Below are 14,508 nucleotides of genomic sequence, written 5' to 3'. Positions count from 1 at the left end.
AGTAGAAAACTAAATTCTCCGTCCCTCTTAAACTATAAAGTTTAAACTTGAACTAAAACGATACATTTTAAGAAAATATCAAAAAAATTGGTGAAGAAATCGTCCGAAGAAAAATTAAATGTCAAATTTGATGGAACAATTTTAAAATACTATATCAATCGATTCTCTTAAATTGAGATGTTACTTGAAAAACATATTAATGCAACAAATACGAAGATTTGCATCACTCTTATTCTTATGCTTAGAAAAAAAACTTATTTTCTTCTTAGTTGCATCCATTCATTTTATTGATATTTTTGAATGTTGATTTTAGAAATTTTGCATGTCACTTCATGCCTACAACTACAAGAAACAAATTCCGTTTATGCGTGAATTGAATTTATGAAGATGATATACTTTGTTTATTAATTTTATTAATAATTTATGATCGAAAATTTTCCTCGTTTGTAGTGGATTACTAAAAAAATGTTGAAGAAAAACTATTGGAAACCAAAATATAATAAGTAAATGAAAAGTTTTACTCTACTGTGTTTTCCAATAATTTTGAAATAGTTAAATTCTTTCTTATACAAAAACACACCTTAAATCACTTAAAATTAATTTAATTTTTAATATTACACCTTTAAATAATGCAATTTCATAGTTTTTGAATTATTAAAAATGCTTCAATGTGATTTTAAAAATTAAAAAAAGTAAAGTGATTTTAATTTGCTTTTTTATAATCAGATGCTGGACTTGCATGAATGTAGAAGAGAATGAATTAATTAAGGAAAGTATAGAGTTGGCGATGAAGTTGACGAGGAATGGGCTTAGAGAAATATAGTTGGGCTTGGGCCTTCCTATCCTAAATTCAATCCCTATATATATATTTGTAGATACTTACAAATTTAGCATTTAAATTTAAAATAATTAAGCATTTTTTAAAAATTGTAAATATAGCAAAATTTGTCAAATTCTATCAATGATAAAGTCTATCACTGATAGATCATGTTATAAAAATTAGTCTATCACCGATAGATCATATGAATTTATCAATGATACAAGTCTATCGGTGATAGTTTTGCTATATTTGCAATCATTTTAAAATATTACTATATCCTTAATTATTATTTCTGAAATAGTCATCCATTACAATTATCTTTAGATTATTGTGATAATTGAATTATAATAGTATGTGTTTGAAGTATAAAGTATTAATTGAGAATACGAAATAGTATAAGTTTTTTTGTTGAATAAAAATAATATTGAGGGACCTATTTAAGACTTAAAAAATGGAAAGACTAAAGCTTTTATTTAAAATTGATTTGTGTGTTTCAACTCAAAGTGTGTATAAATTAATTGATATGGTGGAGAAGTCTGTAAAGGGAAAAAGGTAAGGAAAATTCAACGGCTTTACCCCAAAATCTGACTTCACAAAAAAGAGCTTCACGTTTTTCTTTTATTTTATTATTTTAGCTCACTTTTGTTTCAATTAATTGAATTAATATCAAGGAGCTTTCAAGAATAATAATTAAGAATATAACATTTTAAAAAAATTGCAAATATAGGAAAACTATCGCTGATAGACTTGTATCACTGATAAACTCGTATGATCTATCGATAATAGACAATAATTGGTCTATCAGTGATAGACTATATTATGGATAAAATTTGATAAATTTTGTTATATTTGTAATTTTTTTAAAATGTTGCTATATAATTAATTATTTTGAATTTAATTGTTAAATTTGTGACAATCTCTAAAATTATAATAACAAATTTATTGATTTAAAGGGTGTCGTAGAGATTAAACGGAGATGAACTAAGAAAACTAAAAGAATAAAATATTATTGTAAGAAATAAATAAAGGTGAGAGTTACACAGATGTGTAAAAGTGGTTGGCAACAACGAAATAATGAACTTTATATTTTCCTAGTTGGACTTTGCTTTTGACAACCTCATCTGACGTGTTTTCATGCCGCCGATTAGTATTCATCAATTTTATATTTTATATTTCTCAATTATTTTATCCACAACACATTTTTTAGTAGATAATATATAAAACCAGTTTGGTAACTTTCAAATATACCAATTATGTTGATTCAAAGTACAAAAGAGAGAGAGAGAGAGAAAAATATGAATGTGAAATTAAATTACTTCAATTTTTATTTGTGTTAAGAGGTAATTGGCTGGTTGGAGTAGTGTTTGTTATTTCGTAATTGAATATAAAAATGTGGGAAAAAGCTAAGGTGTAAGAAGGGGGGGGGAATGAATATTGAATAGTTGGGGTGGGGGAGCAAAAAAATGGAAAGAAAATAAGAAATGGTAGCAATATAGCATAGGCACAGGAGATGACATAATTTGGAGAATAATTAAGGTTTAGGTAACTGTTGATTATGATAGAATCAAATGGTCCACATCATCAATGCCTGCCTACGTGCTACCCTAATCCCCTACAACCACTCACATCTTAACTCTCTGTCCATCACTCACGTCCACACATCTCACCTGATGTTTTTTACTTTTTCATTTACTTACCATTCCAATTACATTTTAATTCACACGAAATTAACTATTGCACATTAACATTTAAAAACTAATACCTCAACAAGACAATAACAATTTCATTTTTTTAATTTTCCATTCATAGACATACGTTTGTTTCATTACACAATTTATTTATAATTAATCTATTGATGTGTGAATGGTTGTAAAAAGATGAAAATGAACTTAATTTTTTTTAAAAAAAAGTATTAAAAAGTAGATAGAATTAAGAAGAAAGAAGAAAATTAGGTAATTGATTAGTAAAAGAATAAAAAAGTAAGGAAAAGGCAGAGAAGTATGTAGTACCATGCGAGGAATCTAGATCTACACGTGGCAGATAGTTATTGGAGAAAACAAGTGGCAGTATTCAAGTAGGTCCCGGCAGAAAGGTACATCATCCACCGTCCAGCTGTAAATCAATCTTTTCGGTATTATAATAATAATAATAAGAGGGGAGAAGGGGAAGGGGAAGGCCAATGCATGATGGCACGCATTTCCGGTTCACCACTTGCCCTAATTCCAAATAGCCAAATTGTATTCCTAATTTGTATTGAGATCCACATCTCTAATTCCCTCCCTCTTTTTTTATTCTCTTAATTCACAATTCTTTTACATTTTTTACACTTTAATTGTATCTCCAATTCTACCCTCTATACCAATCCTTTTCTATTATTATTATAGTTTTAATTTTAAATTAAGTGAATCATGATTAATAAAGTTTCAATTACTGACGTGGTTTTTGTTTTAATAAACAACAAAGTGTGAATAAATACAAAAGTATAGAAAATGATGAACATGGCAAATGAAGAAAATGTGATGGGCAATGATGCCTTTGCATTGGATCTGATATTTAACACCTAATTTTTTTGTTAAATTCTAAGAAGAAAAAAAACTTTGTAACTTTAAATTGTATTTTTCAATGGTTCTAAGAATTTGAACCCCTAAAATGAGGAGTGAGTGGGTTTCCATTTTTGAGAAATTTCATGCTAACTTCTAATTTTTTTTTCCTTTAGTTATATATAGCTTTCAAATTTATCAAATTAAATTAAGTAGATAAATGATCAATTAAGACGCAACATATCATACCATACCATACTTATAAATACATATAACTCTACTCTAAAAAGGAAATTTTAATTAATGTGTTCATATACCAATAACTAAAGTATTCTTTCTAACTTTTTGATAATGATAATGATTGTATTCTTATCCATGTACATTTAAGCAAGTGAATCCTGCTAGAAGCTTTTGAGTTGATAAAAATTAAGTCACATCATAAGAGTAGATAATTATTCCAAAATCAATACAAGTAGCAGTAATAATCTAAGAGGAAAGTTGAAAACAAGAATTAAAATATTGAGATATTGACAAATATTTCTAGAAATAAAAAACCATCCAAATTCTTTATATCAATAATTGAGTTTAAAAAGAATTACCTATTAATCTTTATATTCGACCATTTTAAAAAAACAACCAACAATTTTTTTACAAAATATAGATTGTATCCATTTATAAGTATTAATAAACTTTTATTATTAGTACATCAGTGGAGGTAGATAAAAATTTAATATTACAAAATTTCATTATATTTTAAAATTATTTGTATAGTTTTGTTATTTATTGAGAATGAATAGTTATATATGATGTATGATAAGATATTTCAAAGGTTGAGAAGAGGGTGTTATTTGTTTTTTCTTTTTGGGATATAATTGAAAAGATTAGTAAGATATGACGTGGCAAAATGAATGAGGGGAGGGTGGGGCCAGGGTCACGAGCGTCCGACCTGGAAAGCATATTGAGATGGGGGCCACAGGAAAGGAAAGGGCGGTTACAATCCCAAAGAGCCAAAATGCAAAATGATGTGCCACGCCAGCAAAGAAACCTTCAGTTTGATGGGGTCCATCTCTGATGTTAAATTCAACGGTCAAGATCGCATCTGGTGGCCCCCTCCGTCCCCACTTCAGCCACCGGCCTAAGTTCTCCTCTTTCCTATATTTTGCCTTGTCAGCAACCCACATCAATCACACCCATGAGTTCATGACCCACCTCTTCTCATTTTTCCTTTTATTCATCAACCCTATTTTAAATACCATTTATTATCATTTTCTTCCTTTCTTCCTTACAAATAAAACCTTCATCTCATCCAGTATTACTTCATAATTAAAACACCACTTTGTAATCCGTTTGCCTTTGGATGGATGTTAATTTGTCATACCCAACTTATTCATTTTTTTTCATTTGTTTTGATGTTTTACGATCTTATTCATCTTATTTCTCACCCATTTTAGATTTATCATATTCTTTCGAAAATATTTAATAATAAAAAAGATTATTTGATTTAATTACTAAATATGTATTATTGAGTGTTTTAAAAGAAAAATAAGTAGAGGTAGACAAAATAAATGTCCTTTCAAAAATGTCAGCTAAATGAGGTGGCAAGATTAGTAAAGATTCTTTGGAGTCCTCATGGGCTCTATACCTCTTTTCCTCAACCTCATAACACCTATATAAACCCTCTCTTCTTCCTCTTCTCACAAATCAACTTCTTCTCTCACATTTTTCTTACTTTCCTCTCTCTAAACTCTCATCTTTTTTGTTTCTTTCTTTTTAAACTCTCTTCCTTTTTTCCCAAATGGCCACTGTTGAGGTAATTCAAGCTTCTTATACCTCTTTCAAAGTCTTGTTTTTGCTTCTCTTCTCTCATTCTAACTCTCTCTTTCTCTCTTAAGTCATTTCCTACATATGTTTATTTAAGTTTGATCGAGTTCCATTTGATTGATCTTGCAAGCTGGGATTTTTCTCATTTATGCATTCAAATGATCTCTCTCTCTCTCTCGATCTATATAAATATATTGGATCGTACTCTACTAGCAAATGAAAAAACAAACTCATGGCCTTGTTAGACCATGTATATTATATTATATTTTTCTTCGCTTTCGGTCATTTATTAACGAACATTCTCTCGTATGAAAATGATCATATAAAGCTGGTGAACAATCACAACGTGTTCCTTTTAAGTCATTGCCATTGGATCCCATCATTACTAAAAATCAACTTCCAATTTAATAATCAATTGTGTGTGATCTGGGTTTTGTAGGTTGAATCAGTCCCAGTAGTATTGCCAGAGCCTGAGGCAGCTCCAGCAGTCCAACCTGAGGAGAAAGTTGTAGAAGAGCCAGTGGCTGAAGAAACCCCAGCTCAAGAACAGGAGGAGGAAGCTGCTGCCCCTGCTGCCCCTGAACCTGTGGAGGAGGCACCCGTCGCAACTGAACCGGAAGTCGAAACCAAGGAAGAAGTTGTAGAAGAGAAGGAGAGCAAGCCAGAGGAGGCAGAGCCTGCAGCGGAACCCGAAGCACCGGCCGAGGCCGAGGCCGAAAAGAAGGAGGAAGAGACCAAGGAGGAAACAGTGGAGGCAGTTGAGGAGAAAACAGAAGAAGAGACTAAGGAAGTGAAAAGTGAAGATGCCGTTGAAGAGAGCTCAGAAGCTGCAGCACCAGCTGAAGAAGAGAAGCCAAAAGCAGAGGAATAAAGAGAGAGTAAAATGTTGAACAGTTGGTTGGGGGAGTTAGTTTTTTCTTTATGTTGTTTGGGTTTATGGATTGAGGGAAAGTCATATGAGAGTTGGGAGTTAAAATGGCTATCTATATATTTTCATAGTGGCAAAACTTCAACTCAAATTGAGTCACAAAAGAGTTTTAAAACACAGAGTTGGATTTAAGGTTTGCCAATATGGGATATGGAAGTCAATACCCACAAGTGTCATTTCATTCACTATTCTGTGTGGTTGGATATGTTGTTTCTTAGCTTTGAATAAAAATCATATTTTACTAATTCTTTTTGTGTTTTGAACTGTTTCTTTTGTTTGTTTCCTCTTTGATTCAACAACCAATTTAAATAAACTTCAGATTGGTTTAATGTTCTGGTGTATTTGGAATAATTTTATAAGTGTTTTAGGTTCCAAACAAAAGGTTAATGCTCCTACTTAAATTGTAGGTTTTATTTATTAATTTTCATCTCGGTACAAAAATCTCCACCTTATACCAAAAATAATTTCACTATTGAAAAAGAAGCCATTTGTAGTGTATGTAGAAAGCAATTTATATTGAACGTGTAATCATTTTAGAAAATCGAGAATGTAGGGTTTTTCCTCCCCAAATTTACTTTTTATAGAATTTGATTTGTAAATCAAGTAATCTTTTAGCTCAGTAGATGGAGGAGGATTTGGTTCATAGTAAATATTAGGTTAAATATCATTTTTGATATTTATAACATTCTTCCCTTCCAAACTCTACTTTTAAATGTCTAATTTTAGACATTGACTATTAAATTAGAATAAAATAATAATTAGAAAAACTAAAACATAATTCTAATAAATCTTATTTTCATTTTTCAATATCTCACCATGCGTCTTAGCTATTTACATTGGAATTATTTTGAGATTAAACCTCATCGACACTAGATAACATATGAACATCTCAGATTTTAACACATCTTAATCCCTAGTCATTCATATTTTCAGCTATACTTCTCAAGGATTATTGGAGTTCTTACAATTTGACATCTTTAACTCGCTACAAATTTAGTATTAAACCTTTATTTAAGGAGGGAAAAAGTTATATCTACTTATAGCCCATTTGGAAATTAACTTTCGTAACCATTTTTTTCAAAGTTCATCAGAAATTTGGATATAGAGTTCGGTTACCTCGTCTAATTTATTAAGTTTGAAGCTTATATGACACACATAGATCATAGTATTTAAGGTATACCCCCGAAGTCAACCACAGTTCATTAGCCCAACAATTCATTCAAGTTACAAAGACGTCCAGAAATTTGCTTTCAAGAAAGGGGTTTAATCGTCATAAATCCAAAATTCAAACCCTAAAAAAACTCATTAATGCACAAGAATTAAACTTCTAATCAGAAAATATAAACATCAATGATTGGATGGATCTATACTCAGCTTCTATAATAAACTTGACACCCAACACAGCAGTAATTACATTTTCAAAGCCTTCAATCCTTTAAGCAATAGAATTAAGAGTTAAGAGTTATTACATTATCTGTGGATTCTGTACAAAGGGCGAGAACAAAAATATGTGCATACAACAATATACCATTCAATACAAACAAGCAAAAGGTGTTACGTTACCATGTACCAAAGCTACATCCAACGTGCTCTTGCGTGATGATTTGAAGACGACTTTTCATGATAGACCTGGAGGGATAAGGAGGGAAGCATAAACGGTAAAAACACGTATGAGAAGAAGGGAGATGATCATATGGAGATGAGGATTTGTAAATGTACAGCTTTGAAGTCAATCCACTAAAACCCTGAACTGGAAGGTATTTCAACGAGGTCCAGAAAAACAGAAGATTCTTCCTCTGCTCCGGTGTCATCCCATACACAATCTGCAATGAAAAGTAGGGAAATTCACTTTTACAAGTAAATAAAACCAAGAAGAAACGTAAAAGATGCAGATGCGACACAAAGATTTATGTGGTAAAATAACAAACAAATTGCAGAGGTGTGAGTTAGAGAGTTCGAATATAATGCACCTCGGGCAGGCCAAAATTGTATACAACTTAGCAAGACCCATTCGAAGCGTCATATAATACATTGAAGAATTTCCAACAGTTTATATATAGGTTATGTACTTGCATATGAAATCTCTTCTAATAATCCATAAAAAGTTTCATTTACTACATGAAAAGTTGTGAAAAATGACAAATCAATGCAAAAGCTTAAAACCAAATGTGATACGTCAACCAATTGTGAAGTTATGACCTAGGTGGACAGCAACCATGCCGTGCAAAAAAACTGATGAAAAAGCTACTAATTAATTCTAGAAATGTATACCTTCCAGAACCAGGATATCTGAGGATCAGTTTCTTTGTAGCCATTGTATTCAGTGTGTGCCTTCCAATCCCCAACAGAGATCGCACTTTCGCTCCCATATAGCATCCAATCGAGATCTTCAAGCTCTATGCTTTGGAAAAAGCATTTGTGTGTTCTTTTGCCAGAAAGTATATCAGTAAAACCACTTGCAAAATATGATATCTGCTCAGAGACAGATTTCATGAAGCGGTTCTCTATTAGAAGCTTAACATATTCCTCACGATTCTTACTGTTGACAACCATGTCTTTGCCTCCAGGGCAAAGATCCACAACTTTTCTTGTTCCTAGCTCCTCAAAATCACTAACAAACGTAAGTCCTAAAGCATCTGAATCAACAAGCCCAGGGTCCATATCAAGAATCTGCTTACAGCTATTGTACAAGCATGGATCGGCATCTCGTATATCTTCTAAGGAGATACACATTCCAGCCAATTGCAAGAAAAAAACACGATCAAAGACAACACCAACTTGCACTTTATACATCAAAGCAAGGGCAATAACTCGGCCAGAAAAATTGAAATAATTGAGATGCATGGGGTCCACCTTTGAAGCTGCAACATGCAATCATCACAGGTAAAGATAAGAATAGCTTGCATCCAATGTCTACATTGCTAAAGATTTATAAACAGCACCATAACTGAGTTGTCCTCAAGTCTCAGATGAAAACAAAAATACTACTTCCCACTTACTTTAGCTTTAAATACTACTTCCCACACGTACTTCATATTGCTGTATTAAAAGAACTACTTTTATTTCTTATAGAGTGTAAAATAATTACTAACCAAGAATAGCTTCTAAACTTTATATTCTTCAATTATACCAGTAAATTGACAACTGCAATATGTGGGGGAATAAGAGATACTATCCGATGGCATAGCAGTTAAATAGGGGTGGTAGGGGCACAGGTAAGAGGTGGGAGGCAAAGCAGATCACTGAATCCATTTCCACAGAAATAGCAAAGCAATTATTTATTCACTTTTCATTATTATAATTTTTAATATGTAAATAAATAAATAAACCAAGCTTTCAATGAGGGAAAAAACAAAAGAAAACAAGGGCATACAAAAAAAATCAAGCCCACTGAAAAACCCAAAATAAAAAAACAACTAAAAGATTGAGCTCCAAACAAACAAAATGAAATCTAACAAATAACTACAAAAAGCCTTTGTCACTAGCACCAAGAGAGGAACATTGAACCTAACAAGGTACCAAATATCAAGAGGATTCCTCTCCAACACTTTTCCAACAAAAGATGCAACAAAAACTCAACCCTGGATTTCATGGCAATCCAATCAAAAAGCTTTGGGAGTCTGTAGAAGTTGGTCATGTTGAAAGATCCTTGAGCTTCAAGTGTAATTGCAAGACTTTTTGCAGGAATCAGTTTTGAAAGAAGATTCAATGTCTGGGGTTGAGAGATAATCCAGCAGCTTGATTTGTGGATAAGATGTTCTCAAGTTATCCTGTTTTGTTCTTGTTCTATGGCTGTTTTTGTATTTTTGCTTTGTTTATGGCCATACAATGTAATCTTTGAAAGTAATTCTCTTTAGCTTGGGAAATGCTTTAGACGTTGATCACTTGTTCGGCTTGTTGCGAGCGCTTAGTGGGTGGTCATCTTAGCTCCTTTTACTCTTAGTATATTTCTGTTGAGCATTAGTCTCATTTTATTTATTAAAGACATTAGGATTTGAAGAGTGAGTGTCCCTTCTCCAAGACCTAAGCTCAACAAACTCTCCTATCAAAGACAAGAGAGTTAGATGTTTGTCATTCAATGATTGGATAACAGACAAAGGAAACCAAACCATAAACAGTGAGAGCTCCCTAATGGAATAAAAATAACAGCCACAAAATGGCTTTTCATAGAGGACAAATGTAATAAACGAGGAGAAGTAGAGCAAAGGGATCTATCTCCCTAGAACTCAAGGACACGGTCACACAGATGTACAACCTATAGAACAGATCTTGTTTAAGAAGTCACAATGGGTCTATCTCCCTGTCAACCACTTATCCTCCTAGAAGTACGTTCCTTCTCATTACTCACATAACAATGTATTGGATCCAAAAAGGAGGAGACCTCATGGAAAATGTATTTCCAAGGATTATTGTAAGTGCCTTTTGTCGCGAGTCCTTAGGTTCCCTAGCTCCAGCTCCCCAAGATTTATTGACTACCCATCACCACACAGCTCAAAAAGCATGTGCTTCTCCTCTCATCAACTCATTCCCATACAGTCTCTCACAGGCTTCTCTAAAGTGTTAAAAACAGAAGGGTCTAAGAAGAGAGAAAAACAGGCAAAGATACCACTCAACACCAAATGAATGAGGGTCAATCTACCACTCAACGAAAAGAAGCTCCTCTTCCAAGTGGGCTAGTGGCCAGCCACTTTCACTCCACAACAAAATCCCAAAAAAGGAATAGTACTCACTCACAGAGTTACACTTCTTTCACTCATTACATTGTAGAGTGAGACCTTTCAATGAAGTTGATCTTTTGGAAACTTTCATTGGAAGGAGATATCTTATTTCGTTGAGTTTGCAGATCTTAGAACTAACGGAATGAATTTTTTTTGTGTTCCTTATCCAAAAAAAAACTTTAACCAAGTTCATTATCAATCACTTTACCTAAAATCCTACAACTTTCTCACATAAAGTATATAGTTTGAGGATTAATGTCTTGAATCTCAATAAGATACACAAGACAAACATTCAGTCGTCTAGTTGTACCTTTTTCCTTTTCTCCTATGTGAACAGAACCTGAGAATCTGATTTCAGATCCCACAGCCACCAAGACTAATAAAATACGGCCATAAATCATTGTTTTGCCTCACTTCACCTGACCAAGTGATCTAGCATCAACACTAAACCAGTGATCAAATGTTGGTATGCAGTGACCAAAAGGCTAAAAAGCAAGCTGACTGCAACCAACTGCTCTCTTGAATTGCTATTAATTATTGAAAAGAAAAAAAAGAAGATGCTGTGATTGCCATTAAAACCTGCACGAGCACACAGTTGACAAGAAAATACTTAATGGTGGATCATGATTCATGGCTAACTTTTAAATTGTTTTCTGTAAAATTGAACTAAGTGAATAATTGAAAAATGTCAGTTTTATAAGTAAGTTCTACATGGCCTACCTAGCAAAAACAACTAAATAACATCTCTTATTTATTCATGCAAAATGAAAACCAAATGCATTCTAAGTGGCACATTCCCCATTCTAGGAAACACTATGGTGGATGACTAAGAAATACTATAACGTATTATAAAAGAAATATATCTAGGCAACTTCTGCATTCTTGGTTACTCATTTGTATTCAGAAGAACAAGTATCTAAGAAAACCTGCTATCAAAGGAATATGCCAGTAAGCTCACCAGGGTTGGGAAAGAACCTTCTTCGATCATTAGGACATGCAACAAAAAGTGCATTTTGTGGATTAAAAATAGACTTGCAGACCAGCAAAAACCACTCTCGCAAGACACCAGGACCTGTAGCTTCCTCATTTTTGAATTCCATAAATAGTCCATGGCGTAGAGCCTCAACACTTGCATTAGTGATGTACTCAAATGATTCTTCCAATAATTGGGACCTATCAATAAGCATTTCCTGCAGTTCCTCGTAATCCTCTGTTGGTTCAGGAAACATAAGCATTGACAGATGTCTTCTAGATGCAGAATTCATTATATCCTTGTGGCAAAGAATCCACAGATAATCATCAGTTCGTTTTGCAAATCTAATAACAAGCTCATTAATAGAAGATTTCCTTGACCTCATGATTGCCCAAAATTCTTCTTCAAGACCCTCGAAGAGAAGGGAGATGCCATTCAATTCTTTTAGAATTGGAAGATACTGAGACCATCCAATATAGGGGATTACACAGTCTCCCTTTCCTTTATCAATCAAGAAGGCTTCCATTCCATGAAGACACATATCCATCTTTTTCAACAAACCAATATATATACTATGAAGAAATTCGCCCTCTTCGCCGTAAGAAGGATCTCTAGAACCTCCCCTATACAGTGGCACGAGCTTGGAACCATGAAAACTCAGTTGCTCTAGAATCACATTCCGCAAGGGAAGCAAAAATGCTGTAAAATCCCGAATATCAGTCACGGAAGGCCCTGCAAGTGCATTTGTGGGAGACTGTATGCTCGAGGATAAGTCGATGGACAATTTATTCGCCAGTTCAGTAACAAAAGGAAAAAGTTCAGGCGTTTTGATGGGTCCTCTAACACTTTCTAAGCATCTCATCCCACGAATAATGCCATCAGTTTCCAACAATGATCCCAGAGTACTGCGACATAAAACGTATAAACTATCTTCTGGGGTATCCCTCCTGAGCAAATTACAAAATTCTAATACTATAATCGCACAACACTTGTGCAACGACTTGGGACTTGAATGACGAAGCAAATCCATAAAATGCTTAATCAAATTTTCGGCACACTCTTTATTACCTTTGATCGGAGACAAATAAAGCATCACTAGCGCTGCTGGAGCAGAGAGGGACAAGAATACCTGGAGTTGCTTAATTGCGGGATCTGAGTCCGCTTCCGTAGCCAAATTTAAGAAATCAGTTATCAAGGTAGTAATGATTTCCAAAGCAGAAAACACAAATTCACCTCTATAAAGTCGTAGAACCAACGAAACCATGTCGTCGACAATCTGCCAAGCTTTCGGATGCTCCGTACTCCTCATGCGACCAACCAATTGAAGCTCCGCATTATTCTGTATCGAACATTCGAGGAGTGACTGTTCGTGCTGGAGTTGCCTTCCCCTATATATCAATCTCTGCTCGAAAACTGGTATACGCGTAATCGCTTGAATCCGTTCATGAAGCGACATCACAGTATCGTTAATATTCGCAAGCATTACCATAGTATTCCCAACGGAGATGGTTCTAACAAAAAATTGCAAGTCGTACGGAGAGAGAATGGACTTCGTTGAGGTTTCTGCCGCCATAGAGGTCGAGGAATCATCAAACCCCCGATGGTCAAAGTCGGAGCTAGTTCCTTCACCGAGCCGGCCATCAAAAGAAGAGTCCATCGCGCACGTTTCGCCCTTCTTCATCCTAGCAGAAACTAAGTCAAACAAGTGAACGTCCTCGTCGTCTTCGTCGAAACTAGGACCATAGTCATCTAACTTGCGCTTGGACAAGACGCAAGGATGACGATGACCTTGAGAGTGGTGGCGATTGAGCTGGCAGTGTTCGTTTTCCGGGTAGGAGGCTGAGGATGCGGCAGAGCCGGTAGTGATGTGTACACAGTCGACGGTGGCAGGAAATTCGGTGATAGACATTGAAGGTGGGCCACCCACCACCAAATAAGACAAAAGGACGATCAGAAAATAAACAGAAAAGATAAAGAATCGGCGTAGGAGTAGGAGGAGAGAAGTTACGGCGGACGGTAACGACGATCGGTGGCGGTCGGAGAGATGATGAAGAAGAAGAAAAGTTGGAATGGTTCACGTCAAAGGCGTCATCACCAACCACACCGAAATTTCAGAAAAGATTTATTATTACGAACTTTCGTATTCGGAAAAAAAAAAGGATAATGCTTTGGTACGCAAGTTGTACCATAACTTTACTTGTAACCGTAACTTTTGTTTCTAATCTTTTATACGTGTATGGCCCTGATCTCTCCACGTCATCCAATCGCCTTCATCCCCCCACGAACCAACCGCCCGGATTTCAAACTTCAATATTAACCTAAGCACCTGATTATAATATTTCCTTTGTTGAATTGTGATTAAATTTAAGCCCGTGGTAATTGCGAATGCGAACCGTAGGTTAGCAAAAGTGGTTACCACAAGCGCGGTATTTTGTAATTTTGTGCACACTCCGCGGAGGTTACCGCTTTTGAGTACTAATAACCACCGAGTCTCTAGTTGAAATTTTAAAATATCCTTTTTCTTTCATTTTTCCTTCTCTTTATATAATTATAATAAAAAGGATTACGCAAAACTATTTCTTTTACTTTTTATTTTTCTCATTATAATTAGTTTTCATTTTTCAATTCGGATTCAGTAAATGCATTCTTTTATTTTTCATTTCACAAACTCTTTTCTTTTCATATTATTTGATATATGTTTTTCTTTT

General features: G+C 34.2%; 2 protein-coding genes across 2 annotated transcripts; one reads left to right on the top strand and one right to left on the bottom strand.

The window, feature by feature from the left end:
• The first annotated feature begins 4,999 nt into the window (after positions 1-4,999).
• LOC101206738 (fibrous sheath CABYR-binding protein) lies at positions 5,000-6,354 on the top strand. Its single transcript, XM_004134748.2, has 2 exons — positions 5,000-5,170; positions 5,621-6,354. The coding sequence occupies exons 1-2, from the start codon at positions 5,156-5,158 to the stop codon at positions 6,050-6,052; spliced, it is 447 nt and encodes a 148-aa protein (XP_004134796.1). The 5' UTR covers positions 5,000-5,155; the 3' UTR covers positions 6,053-6,354.
• Positions 6,355-7,484: 1,130 nt separating this feature from the next.
• Positions 7,485-13,942, bottom strand: LOC101212043 (E3 ubiquitin-protein ligase UPL5). Its single transcript, XM_004134935.3, has 3 exons — positions 11,786-13,942; positions 8,381-8,970; positions 7,485-7,932 (listed from the first exon to the last, which is right to left on the bottom strand). Exons 1-3 carry the CDS (start codon positions 13,707-13,709, stop codon positions 7,669-7,671), a joined length of 2,778 nt encoding a protein of 925 aa, XP_004134983.1. The 5' UTR covers positions 13,710-13,942; the 3' UTR covers positions 7,485-7,668.
• Positions 13,943-14,508: the final 566 nt, after the last annotated feature.

The sequence above is a fragment of the Cucumis sativus genome, chromosome 6 (assembly GCF_000004075.3).
Source record: "Cucumis sativus cultivar 9930 chromosome 6, Cucumber_9930_V3, whole genome shotgun sequence".
Taxonomy (NCBI): domain Eukaryota; kingdom Viridiplantae; phylum Streptophyta; class Magnoliopsida; order Cucurbitales; family Cucurbitaceae; genus Cucumis; species Cucumis sativus.
Note: the sequence above shows the minus strand (reverse complement) of the source record. Positions and strands in the feature narration are given on the sequence as shown.